The sequence below is a fragment of the Aquila chrysaetos genome, chromosome 24, assembly GCF_900496995.4.
Source record: "Aquila chrysaetos chrysaetos chromosome 24, bAquChr1.4, whole genome shotgun sequence".
Taxonomy (NCBI): domain Eukaryota; kingdom Metazoa; phylum Chordata; class Aves; order Accipitriformes; family Accipitridae; genus Aquila; species Aquila chrysaetos.
The window spans coordinates 1,318,921-1,344,415 of NC_044027.1; the positions used below are offsets into that span (position 1 = coordinate 1,318,921).

The 25,495-nt window shown below is 47.5% G+C and overlaps 1 protein-coding gene across 7 annotated transcripts in view; it reads right to left on the reverse strand.

Moving 5' to 3' along the window:
* Window positions 1-12,202: 12,202 nt before the first annotated feature.
* RAP1A (RAP1A, member of RAS oncogene family) overlaps window positions 12,203-25,495 on the reverse strand; it is a 43,665-nt gene continuing 30,372 nt past the window's right edge. For all 7 annotated transcript variants that reach the window (XM_030000209.2, XM_030000207.2, XM_030000211.2 and 4 more), the window contains 4 exons: window positions 24,822-24,962; window positions 19,581-19,724; window positions 16,294-16,409; window positions 12,203-14,153 (listed from right to left, as the gene is read on the reverse strand). In XM_030000209.2, coding sequence (XP_029856069.1) covers window positions 16,323-16,409; window positions 19,581-19,724; window positions 24,822-24,962 — 372 coding nt within the window. In that variant the 3' untranslated portion in view covers window positions 12,203-14,153; window positions 16,294-16,322. The remainder of the gene's footprint in view (window positions 14,154-16,293; window positions 16,410-19,580; window positions 19,725-24,821; window positions 24,963-25,495) is intronic.

Sequence of the window (25,495 nt, forward strand, 5' to 3'; positions counted from 1 at the left end):
TAACATTAATAGAGTGCTTTTCCAGGAGCTGCTCCTCACTCTGCCTCCCTGGGCTTTCCCTTCCCCACCAGCGCTGATGCTAACACCCCGCTCTTCCAGCCAGATGGCCTCCAGAAGGCTCACAAATGTGCCTGTAATTAAAAAGCCTTTATTTTCAAAACCATTTCACAGCTTATTCTTCTGACAATGGGATGGGGCTTCTTAGGCTAATGCTGGGCGAGAGGAAAGGAAAATACAGGCTGGCTGCTGCCCGTCGTGTTTTCCTTTCCCATTGACACAGGTTATATTTACTATTTACCCGCTGAAGCTGAGGGTCCCACGTGCCTGCAAACCTGCGCCACTGCCGAAGCCTCCCCTGGGCCAGCACTCATCTTCCCTAACGATACTCGGCTCTGTCCCCATTAACCATCCGTGCTGATGTGCCTAACTAACCCGAAAGGCTTTCTGACTGGAGACTGAGCAAATTTAACAATTTCCCCACAATTCCCCTTGTACTGAGTCCGGCAGAAAAGAAACCAATTGCCACATCCTTGCTGAACTGAGATCCGCTTTATTCAAAAAGTCCAGCACTGTTTTATTCACTCCAGCACATCCCCAATCGCCTTCATGGCATTACTAATCAGCAGCAGAATATCTTCTACTTCTTTAAACAGCGTTTCTAAAACATGGACCGTGCCTCTTTAGCGTCCCTGTCTCTGCAGAAAGAGGCTGTATTCTATTTCTCTTTCCTTTTGTTCAAGTTCATTTGTATCCACGTGGCATTTCTAATCAAGAAATCGTACCCCCTTCCAGCTGGCAGGCAGTCTCGTGTGCTGATTTTAAAGCATAAATAAAACCCAGGTTTTTCGCAGCCATTTGCCGAGGCCGAGGCCGGGCTGTGGCACCGTTGCGGGAGCACCCTCACCCCCTCGGCTCGGCTCTGCCCCGGCCAGACGGGGCCGTAGCCCAGGCTCAGCCTCCCCGTTGGGGCTGATGTCCTCAGCCTCCTCGCTTGCCTTTCTGCAGCCGGGGGGGTCAGTCGTGGCCGGGCGCTCGCCCCCTCCAGCGACTTCTCATCTGCGTGTTTTTCAGGAGTGTTTCCTGCAATAACGGTATTGAGCAAAGCCTCTGAGCTGGCTCAGATTTCCTGGCTTTCGCTGAACAGGAAAGAAAAAGGGAGGGGGGAAATCAATATCCCAGAAAGAAGAAACGCCTGATCCTGTGTCGGTCCTCACCTTGGGCAGGCTGGAGGTTAATTCGGAAAGCACTTTCCGACATGCTATAAATGCAACCTTAAATCCCACCGGAGCCAGCAGGACACGAGCCCCAGGATCCGGAGAGGAGGCTGAGGGGTCCTTGCTCACGCTCACTCCGTCCTTTGCACCAAAGCCCACCCGGGCCCCTCCGCCGGCGCGGGGGGAATGGGCTGGACGCGGCTGCGGCCTCGGTGCGGGAGCGGAGGAAGAGGAGCTTGGGGCTGACCTTGCCCACCGGCCATCACCTCCTCCCGCGGGGCTGGCACAGGGTCCCTGGGCGGGCAGAGGGGCTGCCCAGCACAGAGCAGAGCCCATGGCGCAGAGGTGGTTCACGCCGGCTTTACCACGCAGCTTCTGTGCCGGGTCCGGCACCACCGCACTGCCCTGGGGGGGCTGCGGGGGTCCCACTGCTCAGGCAACGAGGAGGGAGATCTGCTCCCTCATTAACGGACTAAGCCGGCAATCGAGGCTGGACCTTCCCAGAGGGCTTCGCCGCGTTCATGAGATCGGGCTGGAGTTAGCGATGTGACATTTCGAACCTAGAGATAACGAACGTGACATTCTGTCAGGTTTAATTAGTCCCTTTGCTCTGCCGGTGACAGCCGCTGCGGAGGCAGAGCCTGGCTGAAGGCTGGCGGGAGCAGAGGGCTGTTTCCTCCGAAGGCTCCGCAAGCAGAGGGGAGCAGCGGGAGGAGGCTCTGGGACTGGGATAAGCAGTTGCCCCGTGAAGCGGTTGCTTTATTCTTAAATGCCTATGTTAACAGCAACCTCCCTTTGCCTAGTTGGGATAATTGAAGGGTCATTCCAGGCCTCCACTGTGTATTTTCTGTCCTCTGTGGTCTGCAACAATCTTCTGGAGCTGAAAAAGCTCCTCAGAGGACTGAGTGGGTGTCTCCAGAGAGCAGGAACATGGCAGAGCATCCTTCACCTCTGCTCCAGACAGAAGGCATTGCAGCACCAGGTCCCTTCGGAAGGGCAGCATGAAACGAGGTCCCAGTTAACTCAGCGGCGTGGGCAGAGGCTGTGGCAGGCAGCGGTGTGACATGGCAAGGAACAAGGTCTCTGGGCACGTCCGTGTGCCCGGCGACTCCGCTAACCACGTCCAGCCCAACAGCCCTCCTGTCAGCCGGCACGGCCGGCCAAGGCAGCCGGGAAAAAAGTGTCCTGGGGATCTGGGGGACCTGCTCTCTCCCTCACCCCTGTGAGGCCGAGGGGAGCAGCTCGGGTCCCGGGAGCCACCGCCACCAAGGTCCCTGCAGAGCCCAGCGCGTTCCCTTCCTGGGGGCCGGGATCACGTAACCCTGCGCGGCTCCGAGGATGTTCCTCGCCTTCGGTCCCATTCTGGGGTCACTCGGCTGCAGCTCTCCCGAGCTACCTGCTCAGACTTTTCCCCTCCTCGTCTGTTCGTTCTGTCCCAGACCAATTACTGAGAGTTTGCACCCAAAGGCAGGCAGCCAGGCATTTATGCATGCAGCTGCCTGATCTGCATGCACTCGTGCTAATTGTGTGGAAACGATTCATGGCCGGCTTTGTACTGAGTTTCCTGCACCCTGAATTGAGCTCTGCTTGTAAAAAGGAGAGCTCGGGTCCTCTGGATTTAAAAGAATTCGAGTGGGGATCTTTCTATTTACTGCTTACCTGGTTTTCAAACATGTCACCGATGTTAGCAATGCTGTTAGCAAGAGTATCTGAGCTTTTCAGAGAATGTACGTGTTAGTTGCCTTTTTAAGGTGTCTCCTAAGATGAATGGGAACAAACACTCTACTTGCGGCTACAAACAGAGTCTTGGGAAATTCACTGGAGATAAGATGTATTGCCAGGAAAAGTCGAGCAAAAGTCCTCCTTCTGCAGGGCTTTTATGGGACCTCTAAATCACTCTAAAGATGGACAGGATAAGACACTCGTAGCCTGCCTGTGAAGCAGCAAAACCTGCGGCTTCTTACAAACACCCGGCAGGCGATTCCTCCTACCTCCTTTTCCTCTGCTTAGGAACACCGGTGCCAGGACCGGCTCTCACCCCGGCGAGCCAAGCCCTCAGCGCACGAGCAGCCCCGAGCCGCCAGCAGCACGGCGGGGACGGCGGGGACGGCGGGGACGGCGGCGGCATCGCAGCCGGCAGGAGGGACGCCTGCTGCCGCGTGGCGAGGGCTCGACAACGGCGTGCTCGTGCCCTTTGCGTGCGTGTTTAAATCTCTTCTAGAACAACCTGTCACTCCTGCGCCACGTCAAAGGTAAATTTCCCCGTATCCCTACCGGAGGGGATTACGTTCCCAGCAGGGGTTCGGGTTTTTTGCCACAATATGATTTAATGTGACAAGTGTAATTAGATGTGACGCGTCTTTGCAACAATTCACTACCTTGGAAAATCACAAACAAGCTTAAAATAAAACAGAATGCATAGACTCACATCTCCCTGTACATCGCAGCTGGAAAAAATAAGCACCAAGTTAAGGACTTTTCAGGGCTTCCTTTGGGAGACAGCAAAGTCATGAACATGATACTATAAATTAATTATTTAGATCCCAGCCCTGCAATGAGAGCCATCTGGCCAGATGCCTTTACCCTTACCAGAGCCCCCTTGGAGTTAATAGCACTCCATGCAGAAAGAAAGAGCTATCCACGTGTATCTCTTAATGGACGGAGGCTCCAGTCCCTGCCCTGAAACAGGCAGAAATAGAACAAAAATGACTCTTAGCACCTGGGTTCCTGAGCCATTTAGTTTCCTCTGGAATTAAGACAACACAGTAAACCTACAGTGTCTTTGTGAACGTAGATGGTTGTATACTGAGACCTTTGGCTCAGGCTGCTGATCGAGCTTGCGCTGCTGCTCGTCCTTCCCGGCCCCACATCTTGGTTTACACAGTGGAAAAACACCCAGACTGGGAGACTGCCTCCGAGACAGTTACCTGCAGCTGCACCTCATCCGTAGGGCTGAGGGTGAAAGGCTCAGACAATTCATTATGCACATCAAGATTAATTCTCATTTCCACTCTCTGGGGCCCTCCATTTACAATTCAGTGGCTGGAGTGCAGCACTGCATGAGACATTTTCATTTGCCATGGCCTTGAATTCAAGTGGATAGTCAATTCTATTTTCTTTGAGTTTCAGATGTTCAAGGGCTTCAAGTTGCAGCATTGCATAGGAGAAAGACAATCCTGTGTCTGGAAGAAGCACTGAAGGAAGCAGGCAGAGGCTTTGGAGATCCTGGAAAACCCTCAGCGTTAGCAAGAGGGGAGCATGCAGAGCGGCACGGCCGTCGGCACACCGAGGAGCCCTGCCTGCCTTTCCTGGGGAAGATACAAGAGGGAAAGAGTTAAAAGCTGTCTCTAGGCAGGAGAACAAAAACGCTATTGCACTCAACTTGCTCGCTATGCTCATCTAATTATGTTATTTAACAGGATACCCTCTCATTGATTTTAATTACTCACATAATTTGGGAAGTAATTCACAGTACATCCCTGCAGGGTGCATGAGTCTGAGTCGGGAACAATGTGCTCAAGTCTTCCTCGCTACATGAAAGGAGAAGACGGGGAGGACGAGCCTCAGCCCAGCAGGCAGGCAGGGGGAACGTGACCTGGTGGTTCCTTCCCTTGGGGAAGATTTCTCCGGCAGGGCAGAGGCTCCACCAGTTTCTCCACCGGCACCGGAGACGTCAGCAAAGCCGGGACCGCACTGCAATAAAACATTATCGCACACGGGTATTGGTGCAGATCCGTTTCTGGACAGCCGGCGATGCACTCCCACCTGCACGGCTCCCTTGTCCCGGTGGGATTTTCAGGATTCCTCTTGCAGCGGGAGCCGGCGATGCCGCGGCCCCGGCCCCCAGCTGCCGCCCGCGTGGGGCGGCTGAATGCGATTCAAGAAGCTTCTTGTCTCCCGCCGTCCCCGGCCCCCCTTGCAGAGCAGCTGCAGATTAATTGGCCCTTTGATATCAGTGGGTTTCTGCCAGGGACGATTCGCTCGTGTCTTGCTGATGGGGGGAGACGCTTGTCCCTTCCAGTGCGCCCAGACAGCCGCTCGCTTCTTACAGCTCTCCCTCCAAACACTCCTGGAGCAAAGAGCCGCTCTTGATCCCCGAGGACCGTTAATCAAACAGTCCCCATCATTGTTGACTATTAAAAATGCTTTTAACCCCAGTCCTCCTGATATTTTGATATATCTTTTTAAACATGGTCGCACACAGTTTAGCAAAATTGGGGTTGTGCATCCCCCAGCGTACACTTGTTTGGTTTCTTCACTGTCCTTTGTAAGTTACCGACTTAATTAGGATGCGAACAATCCCACAGGAATGTTTAATTAATATTATAAAGCAACAATGGGATGATTAAGCAAGTCTGGGCAGCTGCTATTTATACACAGGGCATGTGGCACTTGTTGGGGGTGAGCGTGTCAAGGAAAAATCATTCCACGGACTTCTCTGTACAATTTTATTGCTTGTTTTAATTGTCTGGTTCAATCCTTTTCTCCTCTTTGTGTTCGCTCAGGCAGAGCAAGAGAAACAGAGATTTAGCTCAGAGTCTCTTGTTCAGCTTAATTATAGAGTGAAAGCTTTCAACCGAGGAGCCTCTCTCCCACCCCTTCTCTTCTTCCCCAGCCACAAGCTCTCCAGAAACAACCCAGCAGAAGCTTCACGCAACAAATGCCCTAGAACTGGTCCAGGAATAGCATCCGGGAGGCCTCTTCAAGCAGAAAAATACCCCAGAGGATAGAGGCAGGCTTTCAGGCTGAGAGAGATGGAGAGGCTTTGCCAGGAGCAGCAGCAACCGCTCGGCTGCCCCGTGCAAGGGGACGGGGTGGGACGGGGCATGTCGTGGGACGGGGTACGCGAGGCTGCGTGTAGCAGTGGGGTGTCTGGAGCACCAGCCAGCACCCCCTCCCACCCCCGTGGAATTAAATGTACTCCTCACATAGTTAAGTGGTGCTCTCATTGCACAGTGGCTTCACGGCATTGGGTTTTAGGGCATTTGCTATTCAGAAAATATTTCTTCTTTGCTTCTCGGAAGCCTGCGTGCAACCTGAAGTAATTGTGTTTGCCTTGGGCTGAACTCTTTTTGCAGTTTCTAAAAATAAACACTTGATTCCTTCTACTTCCCCTAGAGCCATCTCCACTGACAGCAGCAACCAAACAAATTGATAAAAAAATTGAAGGAAGTGGGAAATCCAACAGAAGCGAAGTGAGATGGCAACAGCACGCTCCCGATCCTATTAGGAATGTACAACTCACGTAACACAGCACCAAATAAATTCACGTTCCCCGGGGGAAGACACCCGACTTCCAGAGGCAGGGAACACCGCTGGTCCTGGGCCCCAGCTCCACGGGCACGTGCTGAATTTCGTGCCTCCCTCCCCGAAGCCGAGCACGCGCTGCCCCGTCCCGGCTTCGCCACGGACGAGGCAGAAGCGGCTGCGGCTCCACTGGCACAACCGGACCCGCCACGACCCCGACGGCCGCGGGAGAGGGGCAGGCACCCGGCCCTGCGAGCCAGCAGCCGGAGCAGGCTGCAGCGGGACTCGGGGTGCCGTGCACCCCAGCACCGGCCCCAGGGAAGTCCCTCCCCAGCCTTTCCCCCTCGAAAAATCTACTTCTGGCAGCTGGAAGAGCTGGGTCCCACCGCTGGCAGGCGGCGGAGGAGACACCGAGGAGCCTTTTCCCTCCTTCCCAAGGGCAGCGGCTTTGCCTCCAGCTGCTCTGACTCATCCTTACGTGGCTTATTCACTGCCTCACACTTATTCAATTATTACTTCAGTCCTGGCCCCACTCTGGGAAGCTTATCTCACACCAAACCCTTCTCGGTCAAGCCCTAAACACTGATTGTTTCAGAAGGAGAGGGCCAAAAGCTGCCTGTCAGCTGCTACTCAGACCCTGCATGGTGTATTGCATAAAGGGGAACACCCTGAACTCAGGAGCAGGGCACATCCCAGTCCTGTCCCTGCAAAAACTGGTGTGAAATCTGCAGAGGGACAACCCAGCTGTGACAGAGTCATATAGCAATTTTTACCACGCCAAAATTGTAGCCTGGCTCAGGCATGCAGAGCCCAAGCAGCAGCAAATACCAGCTACGAAAGCGGCTTCTTTGCTTTCTGCTCTGCTGTCATCCGGACATATAAAACCTGGCTCGGGACGGGGTTGAAGCCGGCACCTCTCGGCCGAGGCTCCGCAGGGTCTCCCCTCTGTCAGCGGCTGCGGGAGCAGAGGCTGTAAGGGGAGAGCAGCCACAACTCTGCTTTTTGGGGTTTTGAGAGAGCCAGGGCCTTGTCAGAGGACTCCATTAGCTTGACTCCATCTCCTGAGGATGCTCAGTTCTTCTAATATCTTGGGGGGGGGGGGGGGGCAGAAGAGCTCCAAAAATTTACTGGCAACGAGGAAACCCTTTACACAACCACTAATGAACAGGAGGATATTTAGAGTTTCTTGGAGAAAACCTCTTTTGGAGTAGTCTTTTCAGCTGAGAGAGGGCACTGAAAGAGTTAACCGTGTAAGTCCCAACTGATGACAAGACTATATATTCACCATTCACCCTGGTTTCTTTTAAAGCCAAGGTGCCCTGTTTCTGCCCTCTGGGCTCGGCTGGGGCAAAGCCTCCCAGCCCCAGAGCAATCTGCGGCCATGCATTTATCCTGCCCATGCATCAGAGGCCTTAATGGATTTTCATGTCAGAACCGAATGAATACATTTAGATCAGAAAACTTCACTCCAAGGCCAGTAAAACATGTGTTATCGTTTACTCAGTTGGAGCCTGTGATATACTGACAGGACAAATAAGTATCTCCCTGTGCTAGAGTCCTGCAGAAAATGGATGCTTTCTCTTGTTTCCATTGAAATTCAGGTAAGTTTCTAATGGGATTTCAGAAAACAAGAGGCTTCTCTTTGCCATGTAGGTTTCTTGCCAGATTTCTGGTACTTCTGCAGTAGACAATGTCGAGAGTCAGTTGACCAAGGTGCACATTACAGGAGAGAAACCTGCAGGTATGTAAGCATTGGCTTTGCTGAGTGACAGAAGGATGCTCCAGTTCAGTTTGTCTTTGCTACGATACTCTGGGCTGATCGTGTCGCAGGTTTAACTGCTGGTTTGTCGAAGTCCAGCCTCTGCCCTTTGCTCTGTACACCCGTGATTGCGTTGTGCCTTTCCCTGTTCCTGCAGATTAACTGTGACCGAAGCGTGAGACGGCCAGTATCGGGTCTCCCTCATTTCAAACATCATTTATCACAGAGGATTACCCCGTAGGGGCTCCTGTGCAGTCATATTTAATAACATAAACTGCTTCAAATCAAATGAGTTCTCCTGTGAATTTAAGCCACACTGACACAGCAGCTTGACACTGCTTATTTCCAAAGCTAAATGAAAAATGGTCATAGAATGCTCGATGTCTGTGGCCCTCAAAATGTTGTATCCACACATCGACCATGGGGAAGGTTGAGTAAATGCGTAACATCTCTGAAGTCAGTTTGTCCAATGATTTGTAACAACTTGGGTAGGAAAGGGCAGCAGAGCTGCAGCACTGCTTGCTTTCATTCAGCTCCACCATCATTCGCTCAAAATGGGTTGCAAGAAATTTGATTTATATTTAAAACCCTTGCAGGGAAAAAAAGGCAAAATTATTTTTAACTTCCATTTTGATGAGGAGCTCAACTTGCAGTGGCTGTTGCTCTCCATGGGGTCGTTCTGAAGGACACCCAGGGGTTTCTCAGATTTCTTGGCTGCAAAACAGTGCGCCACGGAAATTAATCCCGGGAGCCTCCGGCAGCATCCTGCGAGCAAAGGTGGTCCCGTACAGCACAAGGCGGTCGTCCCACTGCCAGAGGCGAGAGGCTGCCCGGCACTGCCTCACCCGGCTCCATAATGCGCCAGTGTGCTCGGCCCGCAGAGCCGCTCTCGGCCCCATGAATTTGTCCTTTGTTGCTTGATGGTGGGGAGCGGAGAGCAGCTGCCGGCCGTGCGTGCCCTGCTGCTGCCGCCCAGCCCACGTGCCGCGGCCGTCTCCCCGTGGGCACGCAGCACGGGAGCGCTGCCAGTGCCCGGAGCATCCTCCCCTCCGCAGCACAACAGGCTCCTCATTCACCCCCGAGCCGTCGTGACGTGCCAGTAAGGGGGCTCGCTTTCGGCCTTAAACGTTGGTACGGCCCAAAGAAAATGCCATGGATGTTTGAACTCAGGCTTCTGCCTGGGACTGCCAGAGCGGCTGTGCTGGGGCCAGCGCTACGGGGGAGGCACGCGATTCCTCTGTCCCCAAAGGGCATGGTGCGATTGGGATTTAGTCAAGAGCTGGCACGGGCAAGCCAGCGGGACGGGCACCTCGGACTCCAGCACGGGGCTGCAAGGCCAGCTCTGCCACCGACTCGTCCAAAACCTTAGACAAATGATTTAACCTTCCTCTGCTGCTCCCTCCGAAGCGCATCCTGTTGGAGATGAGGGACAGAGGATCCAGGGCAACGTGGATAACGGGGTGTCACTCACCGCTCTGGCCTCTACCTGCTGCTGACAGACACAAGGAATGAGCCGAGTTTACTTGTGTGCCACTTCTCTGCAAAGTGAGGGAGAAAAGGCTTGTTTCAATCCCAGGATAATACAAACACTGTTTCCCAACACTGGCATTAGCAAGTAACTGAGCTAAAGGCAAGAGCCGGGCCTCAGCCAGGAGCGGCCACATTAGCACAGCGCTGTGCCAGGGCTACTGTGAGCTTGCAGCATGGCTAATTAGCTCTGGCATAGCCTCTAATTAGATTGTTTCTAGAGCCGGCTCCGGGCTCTGCACTGAGCTGCCCCAGGCTGGGAGCTCGGAGCCCCCCACACCACGGGCACTCACTGGCCAAACCTGCCCGTCCCCAGCTCCGACCACGGGCAGAGAAGTCCTGCGTGTCCCAGGCAGACCAGGAACCCCTCCGAGGCGCCGGCAGGAGCAGCTCCTGTCCCTGCTCACAGCAGCCGCCCTCCTGGAAGGGGAACTGGTTTTCCAGGTGAGTGGGGGGTGAAACCATCGCAAACCGTGGCACAGTGCCTTGGCCGCTGAATGCCTTCACCGGTAACAAACCCAAGTTAAAAGTCCAGGAAACCCCACAGGCACCGAGCTCAGCTGAGCACTGTTTTTACTGCTGGGCATTTTCTTCTTTGTGCCGCAGCTTCGTGATGCTGCTGGGGACCTTCAGGAGTGGCTCCTCTCCCTCCTCCCGCACAGGGCTCGTCTCTGAATTTGGGGGTTTTCTTTCTGGGAGGACCAGAGACAGTCTCTGCACCATGCTGGGCAGACCGTGCTGGAGGCGAAAGCCAGAGCACCGAACTGTTGCTGCAGAGGAAACCAGTGCCGGCTCCCAGACGCAGCGGGGAGGATGGCCTGGCACGTGCCTGGCCATTTACTGAATGGTGCCTGGTCCACTGTAAAATTCAATTTCACTTCTTCAGTGCCTAGTCCTGGCAAAATAAATAAAACATTCATTAGGTTTGGTGATTTTGCAAAGGTTAACTCTGAACCTAACATGAATTTTCTCGTGTCGCTGCTCAATGCGAGACCTCACTCATCAGCACACTGCAACATTAAGAACGTCTCTGCAGCTCAGAGGCAGTGGAACAAATCACACGTGCACCAGCATCGCTGCTCTCTCTGAAGACGACACGATGTTTCCTTCCACAGCTCCTGCTTCGCTTGTGTGTTTGGATCAAAACCCAAACTTGCAACTACAACTCTCCAGCAAGGCAGGGCATCACTGAGCAGTTACTGTCTGATCCAACCCACAGTAGATGGGAAAACGTGATTTAAAATAACCTTTAGGTAACACCGAAAATTGATAAATACAGAGAAGTTTAAGAACAGCGTATTTGTACAGACAGCAGTGAATCACTTTGGATGAATTTGTGCACAGCTCAAATCAACACAACTAGGAGCTAGACTTTGGGGACCATGGGTCTTTATTGAAATTTTAAATGTGCTCCTTTCCTCGGAGCAAAATCTTACTTTGCTTGGTTGGATGCTGGTCAAAAGCAGAAGCATGCAATTGCTTCTGGAAGGTTTTTATTTTAACCTTTCTTTAGGACATTCTTCAGTTAACTCATTTTTAACCCAGTGAAACATTAAACACCAAGTGCTTTAGGACACATTCTGTTCGCACATAAAACTACGCAGCATCTGCTGAAGTGTATCCAAGGGCAGAATTCGGGCTATTGTGCTGAAATCCATTAGATTAAAAAAAAAAAAAAAAAAGAAAAAGTCTTCCCCAGGGAGAACACCCACTCATTCTGCAAGGTAGGAAGGGAAGGGCACCAAAGCTGTCCTGGGGCCGGAGCATCCCCCCTGCCGCCGCCGCGTCCCGGCTGCCCGGCCCCGCGTGTTTTCCGACACCACCATCTAGTGGCAACGCCAACAGGCTCGGGAAGACTTTCCGCCCCGCTATCGACCTCTTCCTCCACCCCTTACACCAAGTTTACTACTCGTTTTGCAACCCCAAGGGCCTCCCAGGCTCAGCCCGACATCCCTGCCTCTCCCGGGAAGCATCACCTCTCCCGGGAAGCCAGCATCGACTACAAACCTCTCTCGCACTCCAGCTGTTGCAGGAGATGGGTGAACGGAGCAGACGCATCTCCCCGGGGAGCACCTGGGACACCCCTCGGACACCCCGCTGCTGCTCAGCGCTCTGGGAGCGGGCCCTGACATGCTCCAGGCAGATCCTGCTACAGACAAAAAACACCACGGAAGTGGCCGGACTTGCCTTCACCAGACCAACCAGTTCCACCATGGAACAGCCGGACTGGGAGATGCTGCTGAGATGCAAAGTTGAGAAGAAACGTGGAAAAGCACCGGCAGGTTGAGCACCCCTGTCACCACACACCCCCAGCTTTGCTGGCAGTAGATAACGGAGCCAGCTCTTCTGTATAAAACACAGTTAGCATTTACGAATAAAGTTTGATGAACTTACATACTGCACCGTACCTAGAAAATGAAGGTTTTTATAGAAGAGACATCTACCAATCAGCAGGTACATTAAAATTACTTTATTACTAAAATATTTTTACATTTAGTAAAGATAACCAACCTGCAAATACCTTGCTTCTGCTCCTCCTGAAAAAGGAAGCACATAGGTAGGTTGAAGACAACCAGCTAAGTAACTACATTTGTCCTAGTAGCTTGTAAGTAGGCAGATGTTTTCACATTATCGTCATCCAAATATTTTCATCCAGTCTTGTTTGGGTTGCATGTAGAAACTGGGATCTCTGTATAATTCAAGAGCTGCATCAGTAAGACAGTTTTAGAAGAACCTATTTATAGAAATTTCTCCCCCCTGGTTTCCAATAAAACTATACAAGGGGTCCAGGAACAACTGCTCACCAGCTATTACATTTAGATTTCCCATTTAAACAACCAGGACAAAGTCTGTCCTGAGTTTTCTCCACTGTGAAGATACATTTCTCTTCTCACTTACTCAGAAGCGAAGCAGGAGCAAGTCCTCCAACACTGCAGGAATTCCAGCAGCATCACACTGAGGATGCGATTTGGGCCCCGCAGGTCCCAAAGGCGGTTCTTTTACTTGCACATACACGGGAGGATCGAGGCTGAGCACCCATGGGTCTCTTCATATCCTGCTCTTTTAAACTTTATGAAACTAACACGTATTTAAAAAAAAAAGAAACAAACCCAAAAGGAAACAAAAAGCCCCTTCAGCTGACTGTGCAGATCAGGTAACATTAGCCAGATTTTGTCTAAAAGTGTAAAGCAGATATTTGCTTTGTTGAAATTGTATTTAGACAGAACCAACTTTCAACTCCACAGCTTCGTGTTGAGATGCTGACTGTGAGGGATCATGATGGGCTCCTGCCCAGTGGGTGGCATCGTCAAAACAGGGATTCTCCCCAAAAAGTACATGATCGTGTGAAAACGAGGATCACAGTAAAAGTCAGACCTTGATGCAGTATTCAACCAAATTTGTACATATAAAAATAATTGTACAGAGGAAATATTTTCAGCAGAATACAATCTTCAAACATTCAAAAGAATATACAAAAGTAATTAAAAGTAGCCTTCTGTACTTTAGTGTGTGGTATGATTAAATACATCCAAAGCGGAGGGTGCGCGAAGACATCGCATCGGCGTAACGACATACTGGTGGCATTTGTTATAAAATACTTGATCTACCAGAATGGAAGAGGCATTCACAAAACATGGATAAAAACCAAAGCCTGGAAACCATAACAAAAACACAGAAACAAAATGAAAATGTACTAAAATTTAATCATTCATAAAAGCTGTAATTTAATCTGTGACAGTAAAACACAAGAAGCAATATTAGAGTTGGTTTAGTATATTATATATTTTTGCTTTTAAAGCCATAGAAATCAGTTATCCCAGTTTTTCCTATAAAAGACCCATTTTTCCAAAGCATTATGCACAAACATTTTTAATTAGAATATAATGGCAGAATGAAAATAATGATATTCCGTAACTTTTAAATATAAAATGAAGTCAATGACTCAAAAAGTTACTTGTTGCAGTGAGTTCAAAGGGAAATTTCAGATAATATATATCTATAGTTATAGATATAAAATATAATGGTGGAACATTTTTAGTGCTTGATGGGGAGAAATTATGATAAAAGGGTCAATATGAAATTTTAATTATAGTAGCAATATCTAACATTTGAAATGCATCCATGCTCCTTTGTATAATCATACACTAGAGTCAATTATATTTATTTTCACAGCTGTTAACTGCTATTGCAAAGGAGGAGTACTATTGTCTTAGATTTCCAAGAGATATACACAGAGCAATTTCTTTTTCCAGGGACTGTGTGCAAACCATTTTAAGATCTAAATTCTTCTCATGGTATATAAAAACAGGAGAAGTTTCTTCAGATATGTCATTAATTTCCATAAGGTTTTGAAGTCGGGAATGCTGGCACTTTCCATTTAGGCAACAGTTCTTCATTCCTGCAATCTAGAAAAAAGTAAAAAAAGATGATGGAGAGAATGTTTCTCATCCTACCCATGAGACGAATGATCTTGAACAAAGGCCTGAAAGCTTCCCCAGGCAACTGCCCGCACCCAGGCTTGTAAAAACACAGAGCATTTCAGCAGGAAGAGCTTATCTTCTTGCAGTACTGGGGTTTGTTCCTACTGCCCTCTGAGTTTGGAGGTACAGAAAGAAAAAGAGACTTCAGAAACTCTTAAGAAACGAGTTCTTGTTTTATCATGACTGCAGCAGAGCAGTGACAGACAGCCACCACCCTGTCTTTCTGCTGTGATAACGATAGTGCCCTTCCAACTCATCTGCTTTACAAGACAAGCAGCCTTCAAGTGGATTTTGAATTCAGCAATGGATGAACAATTTATGGGAGAGGGATTTCACCTTTTCTATCTCTGAGATGCTCTTAAAGTCTAATGACTTGGAGACCTCCCCAAGCCCTGTTCCAGCTGGAACAACAGGCAATGAATTGGGAAGAGATTTACAAAGAATGGGGGAGACACCGTGAAGTATTCTGACCATCTAGAGCAGACAGATTTGGAGGCATGAGTAGAAGTCAACGTTATGAGAAGCCTCATCAGTAATTGACTGAATGCAGGAACTCCTTTAGCAGTGCTGCATGGCTGCTGGTGCTGGGCTTTGCAGCACGGGATCCGGGCAGGAGGGTGAGGGCAGAGCCGCCCCGAGCCTGGCAGGGAGCATGTCCTCCCCAGGGCTGGGGAAGCCCGTCTCCAAGAAGTCACCCTGGCTGACGCCACACTAGCTAAATTCAGATAAATCACCCAAGGAACAGGAAAAGCCACTTAAGACGTATTCTTCAATTTCTTTTCCTAAAGCCATTGTTTCCCCACAACCCTAAGCTATTATTTTTCTGGCATTCAAAGCTCAGGATAAGAGACTCATCAATCAATAAAGCACAAGTCATTAGAAGCCAGGTTAACTGCATAGCTCCACTTATCCTACTCAATCACGCCTAGGCTACATAAATGGCCATCTACAGCATGAACTTCTGATCTGGCAGAAGGCAGAGAGCCACCTGTTTTCAGGAATTCATCCCTGAAATCCCTCTACGACCAGGAGTTTGTCTTTAGGACAAGGGCACTTGAGTTGCTTTGCCAACTACACTGCACCTATTTATGAAACTAAAAAACAGAATCATAGCTTCTGATGGGTCACAAAAATCATCAGAAGTTGACAGCCTGTGCAGCCTAAGATCACAAAGGCAGCCGGCACAGCCAGAGTGCTGCAGGTGAGTTCATCCCTCCCCAGCTCGTCCCTACAGGGCCGGGCTGCTGCGCTCGCAGGCTGAACGTGCTTTGTGCTACAACCACTGTCTGGGATAATCTGCTTGCTTTCTGACCATTTCTGACTTCTTAGTGCCAAGACGGGCCGCATACCCCGCACCCTTCTCTGCCTCCGAACGGTGCCACGCAGCACACTCGTGTGCTAACACGCTAACAGCTCATGGGGCGGCCTAGGTGATATTTCTGTCCAAAACCTGAAGCTACAGAAATGCTGTTTTCTTTCAGCAGTGCGATAGAACAGCTGCAAGCACACACAGTACCCTGCCAAGACACACAGGAAGATTATTTATAGCTATGTCCTTTTTTGTTTTCGTTTTTGCTTTGGCGTTTTTTTTTTTTGGTGGGTAGCTTTTTAATTCTGTGCCATTGAAATCCATGTCCCACCCAAAACAATTTGCAATTGTCCCCATAGCACCTAGGACTGAGACAGCAGCTGCAGCAAGAACACAAGTTACATAGATGGTACCAAATTTCACCAGAGGATAAAAAGGAAGCAAAACTGAGCCATGGCGGCTCAGAGCACGGTGTCACAAGACGGAGAGAGAAGCTGCAAGAGTAAAAAGGACATTCCTGCTCTGTCGCACTCATCAAGCCAAGCAAAAGGAGAAAGAAAGAGAAACAGGTATTTCTCTGCCAGGTCAAGTCAGTACAACTGACTTTTTAAAAGAAGTCCAACAAAAGCAGAATTTTATATTTGGGAGCAGACAGAAGGAAGAGGGGTGGAGAGAAGGGGAGTGAGTCCTCTCTCTGTTGGGAGCAGCTCACGGTCTAATCACCTGAGCTGTAGGTAGAATTCAGACACCTCTTACCTGGCTCAGAGCTGCTGCACGATGGGAGTCTAAAGCAGCAGACAGGATTTCTTTTTAGGCTTCTTCTTTTCCACTGGTGTTTTTCTATTTATCTGTCTGACCAGGTCATAAAAGATCTGAAAATGAAAAACACAAACTGAAAAATCAAAGTGATAAAACACTATGCAAGTGTCAAAAATTAGGCAGGTTGGCAAGCCGATACTCCTTCCTGGTGGCTGCAGTCTTATAAATTCAATTAAACTGCTTACATTTACTTAAACATGTTTCTCAAGCAACTTCTTATGGAAAAAGAGAGTGCAGAGTTCACATCAGTGTGCAGAATACAAGGGAGCTGTAACTCATTTCCTGCAGCATGCAGCTTTCTCCCTCAGGTTGCATATGACTAAAGGCGTCAGAAGAGTACAGCGATGAAATTGCAACAAATCCCTTGCTTTGGAAAAGTGGGAGAAAACTGGGAAATGACAAAAGGTTGTTTAAAAGACAGGCATAATATCCTTAAGGATCACCTTCTCACTTGTGCTCCCTGGGCTGGTGAGTGTCTCTGCAGAGCGCTGCTACGCCAGCAGCAGCGTATTCTCACTGTAGGGAAAGACATCCCTTTTTGCCAAACAGATTTGACTTGTTAATCACTTCACCTTTTTGCCTGGTCTAATCTTTTCAGTTCGTTAATAAAATTAGCAAGGAGAAGCAAAACATCTGCCCTGAACTCAAACACTTCCAGAAGGGGATGAGTACAGGGGCCTCTTTCAGCTTCAGAGACAAGTTTCTTGTGAACACTTTTGCTGTGAGTGGTTTCCCCAGCAATACTCAACCCATTTATAGCAAAATGAGCTTTGCAAAAATGCTTGGAGCCAGGTCACAGTATTGAGGAGAAATATTTAAACCTTCAGAAAGCTCCACCCTTGTCCTTGTTTACTTTTTTCCTTCCTGGAGTGGCTGACAGCTCACAAATTCTTGTTGATTCCAAGGAAATTCAGAAGACAAAGAAACAGTTTATAACAAATTGCAACTGGAAAGTCAAGATTTTCTGGCTACTACCTACATGAAAAAGCACTGGTGCACAGTTAAATAGTTTCAAATGAAATGAACATGATGGTAGCTTTATCAAGCCCTCATGTAAAGTATTTTATAATAGCGTTTGAGTTGCTCATGCTACTCCTTTACTAAGCTTATTGCTACTGTTTTCTACTGTCAGCCTCTGGCAAAAGTGGCAGTTTGTACTCTCCAACAGACACAGACAAGACATTCAAAAGTGTACAGGTGAGATACAAAGAAAAAGTTTCTGTAGGAGAAACCAATTAATAAGTGGCATCTTCTATGCTGAGGCAAAACAGCTTTCAGTATTTAAGCCTTTATAAACAAGAGCCAAGATGATTTGGATGTGATTATGATGTGCAGGAGGAGTCTGAATTTCTGAAGGCACCAACCGTCTTTGCTCTGGCAAACGAGATCCTTGAATGTTTTAAGGTAGACCCCTCTCACAGGGCTAAGGGGGGGGGGGGGGGGGAATCCCTCTGAAAAAAAATCTCAAGTTAGATCATTTAAGTGCTAGTACTGACTGTGAGTACAGAAGTCTGCAACAAGGATTCAGGAATGCCACTATCCCTAAGAACAGTCAGTGTGGTGCAAGAGCATCACCTAGGTCACCAGAAAGACACCTGAAGCGCTGCTACTGAGATTGACTCTGTATTGAAAGCTTATTATCTGGATGAAAGGTTTGTTTCACTTTCAGCAAATGCACGTAGAAATTTATTACCCTTTAGCCTAGGTTTTAAGAAAGTTAGAAAGTCCAAAAGTAGCAAAAAGGCAAAAACAAAACCCAGAATAATGCAAACACTTCCCCAGTCCATGAGCCAGAAGAACAAATAACCAGTACGGTAAGTTGCTTCATTCACAGTGTTTCTTCTCTTTGATTTCCTCAGCTTTTACGCTTTTCTTAGCCAGACAGTATAAATTGGCAGAAAACTAGAAAATGAAGTTCACAATAAAACCAGAAACTAATCTTCCAGATAATAATTTTCTTCTCTATGATCTGAGTCTCACTGGAGGCAGTAGACATGACAGGGAAATACGGAGACACAGGATTCACACGTTAAGGATGACTGTATGTAAACCACGGGCGTGCATTTGCCCCAGGACAGCTCAGTGTTCTGCCTATGAGAGGATCCCCTTTCCCGCACAGCTCTCAGGAGAGCTTTCAGGCACCTCTGGCTAATGGTAATCTGTTCCGACGACTGAGCCACTAGTTTCTTCGTTAACAGTCACAGTTTTACTCTGCTTAGACACGCACAAAAATCCCTTCTGGCAGGAGTCTAGCTCAGTGAGTTGTATCTACCAGGTTAGGTTAGTGCACATTACAGCTAGCCTAATCCCAACCACTGAAGCTGCAATTCACGCAGCCTGGAGCTGCCTTCCCTCTCAGCCGGGTAGATGCAGTGCTGTGCACGTCCCACTTGCTGCCAAATTAACGCTGGGTCCAGTCCAAGATCCTACTGCTCCTGCTTATCACACAGCCTCCTAAACGGTCCCAGTTATCTCCTGGCACCAAACCAGCTATGCTCAATGGGGTCACCTTAGCTTTTGTGGCTGGCAACCTGGCCTCTGTCAGAGTCAGATAATTCACAGCAGAGAATAAAAACTCGGTGCCTTATGTCAAGCAGAGCCCCCTCAGCAGAACTACACTACCTCAGGCAGCAGCAAAAGGCACACCAATTGCAAAGGTGTTTCTCACTTAGACAAGGGGAACTGCTTAGACAGATAAGGTCTGGACACGGTCTCAGTAAGTTAGTGGCTTACCAGAGGAGGGCTGTGATGGGACGTCTGCTTGAGCAGCCAGACGTAGCAGGAATGTGAAAAGCAAATACTTCAAAACCAGCAGCCAACACTATGCAAGATGACAAGTAATACAATGGGGCATAATCCACGTTCTGAATAGCAGCAGCAGTTATCTGGAAAAAGTATACTCTCCAGATAAAGTTTATCTAAGCTAAGAGTCATCCAGTTAACTGGGCTTACTCAGGACCCTCTGCTATTCATGTCCTTTGACACAGGCTATAGAAAGCACTTACCTGGAGAAGTCACCCACCCTTTACAGAGAAAAAGGAGCAGATATCCTTCAAACAAACAGATAGCAGTAGCTAAATACGCTGCATCGCAAGCCTTTCTTAGGCTGAGATTTCAGAATCATCCTGAATCTTCCCGATTAAGAAATACAAGAAGGACCGCATGCTGGTTTTACGTGGTATTCATGCTGAAGTAGGAAAGACAAAGGAAAAGTTGATAGTTACCTCATTAACGTTGATTTTAGACTTTGCAGATGATTCTAGAAAGGCACAGTTACACCACTGTCTTGCTAAGTTTTGACCCTGTTCTTTGCCAACTACACGCTCTTCCTCCAGGTCACATTTATTGCCAACCAGAATCATGGGAACCTGGAGAGGAGACAAGCAAGAACAAGAGATGCATCAGCAAGTTAACATACAACATGGACTGTAATGCTATGGCTTACAAAAGCATGTGAGGAGGGGGGAAAATATAGACAGTATGAAAAACATTAAAAATCAGAAGTTCCGCAGAGCTCACAGACTAGACTGGCATTTAGATGCCTGGTGGGAAAGGGTTGAAGAAAGTCCACACTATAGACACCCTGGTTCACTAAGAATTAAACACATGGAGGACACCGTAAAACCAAATGGTAATATTTCAGCACAATCTTAAATTAGTAAAGATTTATTTTCTGGTCTCTACATCCAACACCGTTCTAGTCAAAAACTTAATTTACTACTGAAATGCATTTCAGGACTTTCATGTGACAGTAGGCTAAACTGCCTGCCAACTTAGCCTATTTCAGACAACAGAACATACAGCACGTGTTTTAAGACACATATCATATGTTTCAGCCCCTTTGACCTGTCTTGTCAACCTGTTGTCAAGCCACACAACAATAAATGGAAACACCTTTGAAAAGCACTGCCCTGGACATGGAATAAAAAGGAATAGTCCTATGTAGCCAAGTATTCCCACAGCCCGGTGCACAAGACCTGCCTTTCTCATCTCAGTGCAGTATCATACTACTGACATGTTTTGCATACACACAGAAAGGAGGATGTTCACTACAAAAGGCACAAACACTGTGCTCGGTATTTACTAGCTTAGGATAATTAAAATTTCCAACTAGTGAACACCTAGCAGCTCAGCTCCTGAAAGCACATCACTTCCAATAAATAATCTCATGCAATATTAAAACGAACATTTGATACGTGTTCAAAAGATTCATCCTACACCCACGATGCAAATACAGGCAAATCATTTGTTCAAGACAATGATGAAAGGCCATCTGCCCCTCTCCTTAAGCTATTGCCTTTCTGAAGTATCTGGGTGAGTCACTTTCTTGCTCCTTCATGGGGAAGAAAGTGCCTTGGAGAAACCATATTCCTTGTGACATTTCCTACAGAAAAACAGAGAAATTTAATACCGTAGGAAAACGACCCTGGCTGTAGTAAATGCTTATTACCAGTGTGTTTGCATCAGGCTGCCCAGAAAGGAAGGGTCCTGGGACAGCCCTCCCACAAATGGCACAAGGGGCAACAGAAAGGACGGGGTCTCTTGCTTAGCCATAGCTCACCGGTTTCTCACCAGGGCTGTGATTGTATTTGCTTGGTGCAGTGCGGAGAGCCAAGTGCAGTCTGCACTCATTAAGTTATAAAACCATTTGTCTCAGAAAGAATCAAAAGTAAGCGTTGGTGAGTATAAGCAGCAGGAGACTTGCTCTTATCAGTTATGTTTAGATATTGAATTAAAACTCTTTCAGGAGAAAGAAATTGGGCAAAAAGATAGATTAAAAACAGTACTAAGACATCTTAGAAACAGCATCCTGATACATAATTTCATAAGGCTTCCTCTGCTTCTCAGGCAGTCTCTGCCACAGCTGTAGCCCACCGAGATGTCACAAATAGGTAGAAAAGACCTTAAACAAGCAAACAAAAACCACCCAAAGCACCCAAAAAACCTCTGTAACAACCAAAACTACCTACCCTCGGGTACCATTACCATACTTACAAGATGATGAGACGACAGCGCAGTCCCTGCCTGCCCCCCCCTCGCCCCCGGCAGGACCCTTCCCCAGGGGCCGCACAGCCGGGGCACCCAGCCTAGCACTGCACGGCTCCCCACCTCCAGCCTGCACATTTGCACAGCCAGTCTGGAGACAGATACGCAGTCCAGGACTTTCTACGCCCGAGAGTTGTGGTTTACATATCATTTTGAAGTTTGCTTTTACGACCTGCATCTCGTAGATCTTGGGGGATGATACAGCCAGAGCTAAGGTGGATTTTGAAACGCGAGACCACAGCAGTATCTGCAGGACGCACTGCAGTGCTCTGCATGCACACGACAGCGACAGCATCCTGTTTCCCTTACGCTATGTAGAAATAGAAAAAAAAACCCTAAAGAACTGCTGATAATGGGTGTGCACTCCACTCCATTTCCTGAAGCATTTAATTCTTTGAACAGAAAATGAGTACTTTCCAGCTGAAAAATAAATCATTATCTACTTCCTTTGGTAATTTACAACACACTGTATGTTTTTAATCTACTTCAATGCTAATATTTGTAGTCTCTTCCCAATTCAACTACACTCAGGATTCATTTTTGTATTTAAAACTCACAGCCATACTGATTAGAAAATGATCAAATTTCTATTTTTGAGAAGTAAGTTTTACTTATTACATCAGAAATCTGAAGTCACAGTACTTCATGAGGCAAATCCAAAAAAGCTTATTTCCTATCAGACACCAAAAGGATATTTACAACTTTATTAGCTTAATCCCATTGTTTACAGTTTTCTAGGTAGTTAAGAGAAATCTTCTCATACCAAAACATGAAAATGTGTTTCAGACATGTTCAGCAAAAAAATAAAGTATATTAAGATGTAAAATAACAGGAAAAAAAAGTGATACTTAGATGGGTAAACAATGCAGGTTTGAAAGACATGAAACTCTGTATAAGGTTATTTCAAAAGGTAGCGATTGTTTATCATAGAGCCAAAAATGGAGCGTGATGAACAACTAGCTTTTGATCAATTACTATTTCATGCAGAAGACTGGAATTTAAACTTTGTTAGACATACAGAATTTAATGGTTTAAGCATTGGGATTTTAAAAGACACATTCTGAAACTAAATACAGGAAGGAGTGCATTTTCCTAACTCAGCAGAACATGGCTTAAATGTTCAAAAGGTTCTCGAGCTCAGATTCAACAAGTAACGTCCCCCTAACACAAAATAAATAAATGCATTTTAATAATTAAATCAAACCACTGAAGTAAAACAGAAAGCAACAGTCTCTATTGTCCGATGAACTTGACCAGCTTACGGTGCAAATTCCCCTCCAGCGAGCGCAGCTGAGCGAAGCGCTGGGCTCTGCCCGAGAGGCTAATAAAGGGGATTTATGCAAGCATAATCCCTACCTAAAGGAAAATCAGTTTTGCATAAATAGAAGTTCAGCTTGTTAAACCAAGGAAGGAACCAAAGCCATTCAAAACAAGGTAATCAGGATACGGGACAATGAAGATTCAAGAGAAAGCAGCAGCCCTGAGAGGTTGCCCCCAGCCCCAGAACAGCTGAGCCGTGGGGCTGTGCTCGTCCCAGCCCAGCCCTCTCTGCTCATTGCTCAAACTGCATTTTCCTGAATGGCTATTTAAATACAATGCACATGGCTTACCTAGGATTTGGCCCAAATACCTGTCCCAGCCCGGTTTGCCGACCAGCCCCGCTCCCCCCCAGCCGCAGGAGCGCTGCAAGGAGACGAGGGCTGGGAGCCGGAGGCTGCTGCTGCTTCCACAGCTCTGCTGGGGGGCCAGAACGCAGCCGACGCAACCCCAAAGCAATTGACATTAAAGGCAGCGGCTACTTTTAAGCTGTCAGTGGAATAAAATAGGCAATCTTTTTCACACTCCTCAGGGCAAACCCTCGAATACGTTACTAACTGTTAGGGAAAAAAAAAAAAAAAAATTACTTTCAGCTTCTTTTGGAGGAAGCCTACACAGAAAGTTCCTACGTGTCTCCACCAGCCACATGGCTACCGTGGCAAAAGCCACCACCAACCTCACCTACATCACACATTTAGAAATTAAAAGCCTGCCAAGGAGTTCCAGTTACAGGAGCTGGGGCCTGAACTGGAAACATGATAAATAGTTTTCTTCTGTCAAACAGGACTGAATGCAAACTATCTTAAATGTAATTTTTCCTTATTTTAAAAAGAGATTTAAACAACCCAAATTACAACCTTGCTTCAGGAGCTAAGACTCCTCCAGAGCCTTTTGATGATTTAATACATACAACTGTGTGATCTCCTTTGGGTTACAGATTTTGTCAAGTGACTGAAGGAACAAAGACAACTGTCGAGAGTTCAAACACCTCGGACTGCGAAGGCGGTCTGCAGAGTGCCACTGCCATTCACAGGGACAGGCACGCGCGCCCGCAGTGCAAAGCTGAACCCTTCCTGCTCACATGCACGCATCACGGGAGCGACAGACCACAGACCCTTAAACATCCTCCTTTCCTTCAGAAAGGGATAAGCACATTTTCATACGATAACCTAAAATCCTATAAAAGTTCTGGTTCTGAGGGATTTGAGCGGAGCAGAGCTAACAAACCAAGACACTCGGCACAGCTACAGTAAGGGAACCTCTGCTTCATGAAACAAGACCCAGGGCTACTTCATCTAATGAACAGCTCCCAGAGCCAGAGCAGAGACGACGGAACAGGCTCCCATCCCACCCCCCCAGCCCCTACTGACGCTGCCCTCTCACACAGAGAAGTGAAAATAAAGGAACATTCAGTGATTTTCCAAAAAAAGGCTATTAATACTAACGACACTTCAATTACAAAGCACAGTTTGGTCAATAAGCTGAACACGTCCTTTCTATTTGCAGTTCAAGTTCATTGACTTGGATTATGACCCGTACGCATGTGAACGGCACGGAGGGCACAGCGTACAGCACCGCCCTGCTCCAGGACTCGAGAGACTTCACAGCTGACCTTCAGGAAACGTCACGGATTTGTACTTCAATTTCCGCTTCATACATTTGGGAAAAGCAATGTTAGTCTCCGTTGTAAGACAGCTGCAGATTTACGAAGGACATCATTTTTTATAAGTTTGGCTATTATTTTTCCTTAACTTTGTGGTAAATAAAGTACTGCTAAAGCACAGTGAAAGAAGAAAATGCAAATACTGGAAAGGAGTTAAAAGGAGAAAAAAAAAAGTTGTTTTCAATCAACTCCCACCATTTCCAAAGACTGTTAGACTTCCCATACATGTGAAAATCTGGTTTCATCATGCCCCTTTGCAGCTGTTGGACCTCAAATAACAACACTGAAAATAAAAAATGATGCTAAGGAAACGTGCTTCAACACAAACTTTGCTATACAGCAAAGAATATTCTTAGAAAGAAATTTTGCTCACGAATTCCTGTATGTTTACTTACAAACACATTTTAACCATTTGCAGAAGAAAAAATACTCTACTTACATCTTCAGTGTCCTTAACCCGTAAAATCTGTTCCCGCAGGTCCTGTAAGTCGTTAAATGTGGACTGTGCTGTTATAGAATATACTAGTGCAAACCCTTGACCATTCTTCATATAGAGATCCCTCATTGCTGTGAATTGCTCCTGCAATCAAGTATTTTTTAAAGTAATTAGCTAGTGAATGCGGCTAATGAACATTTACATAGGAATACTTTTACTGTAATGGAGACAAGAATATAGTACCGCACAGCATGCATTTACATTTTTATCCCTTACAGAAATCCACTGAAGCATGCAAATTTAATAAAAGCATTCACACATCTTTTTCCCTTTGTTTTTTTTTTCCCGATAGAGAAAAAGGCTTCCTAAAAAAAACAGGAAAAACATCAAGAGCAGAAATAAAACTACATCTGCCGACGGACTGTTGTATGCCCCAAACCATAATACAAGGTGTTAAGATTTGGCTGACATATTTTGTAGTGATCTTTCATTTATTTTCCGATATGGTGTTAAGCACGAGTCTGCCATCAGACCAATTCCCCAGACGACAGATATGGACTGGAAGTTCATTTTCTCCTCTAACACAATACCGAAACAGGCCTAGGTGTCACACACTCGCAATTTATTGTAAGCACGACTGCGTGGGAAGGCACTGCCTGATCACCTCTGAACATACG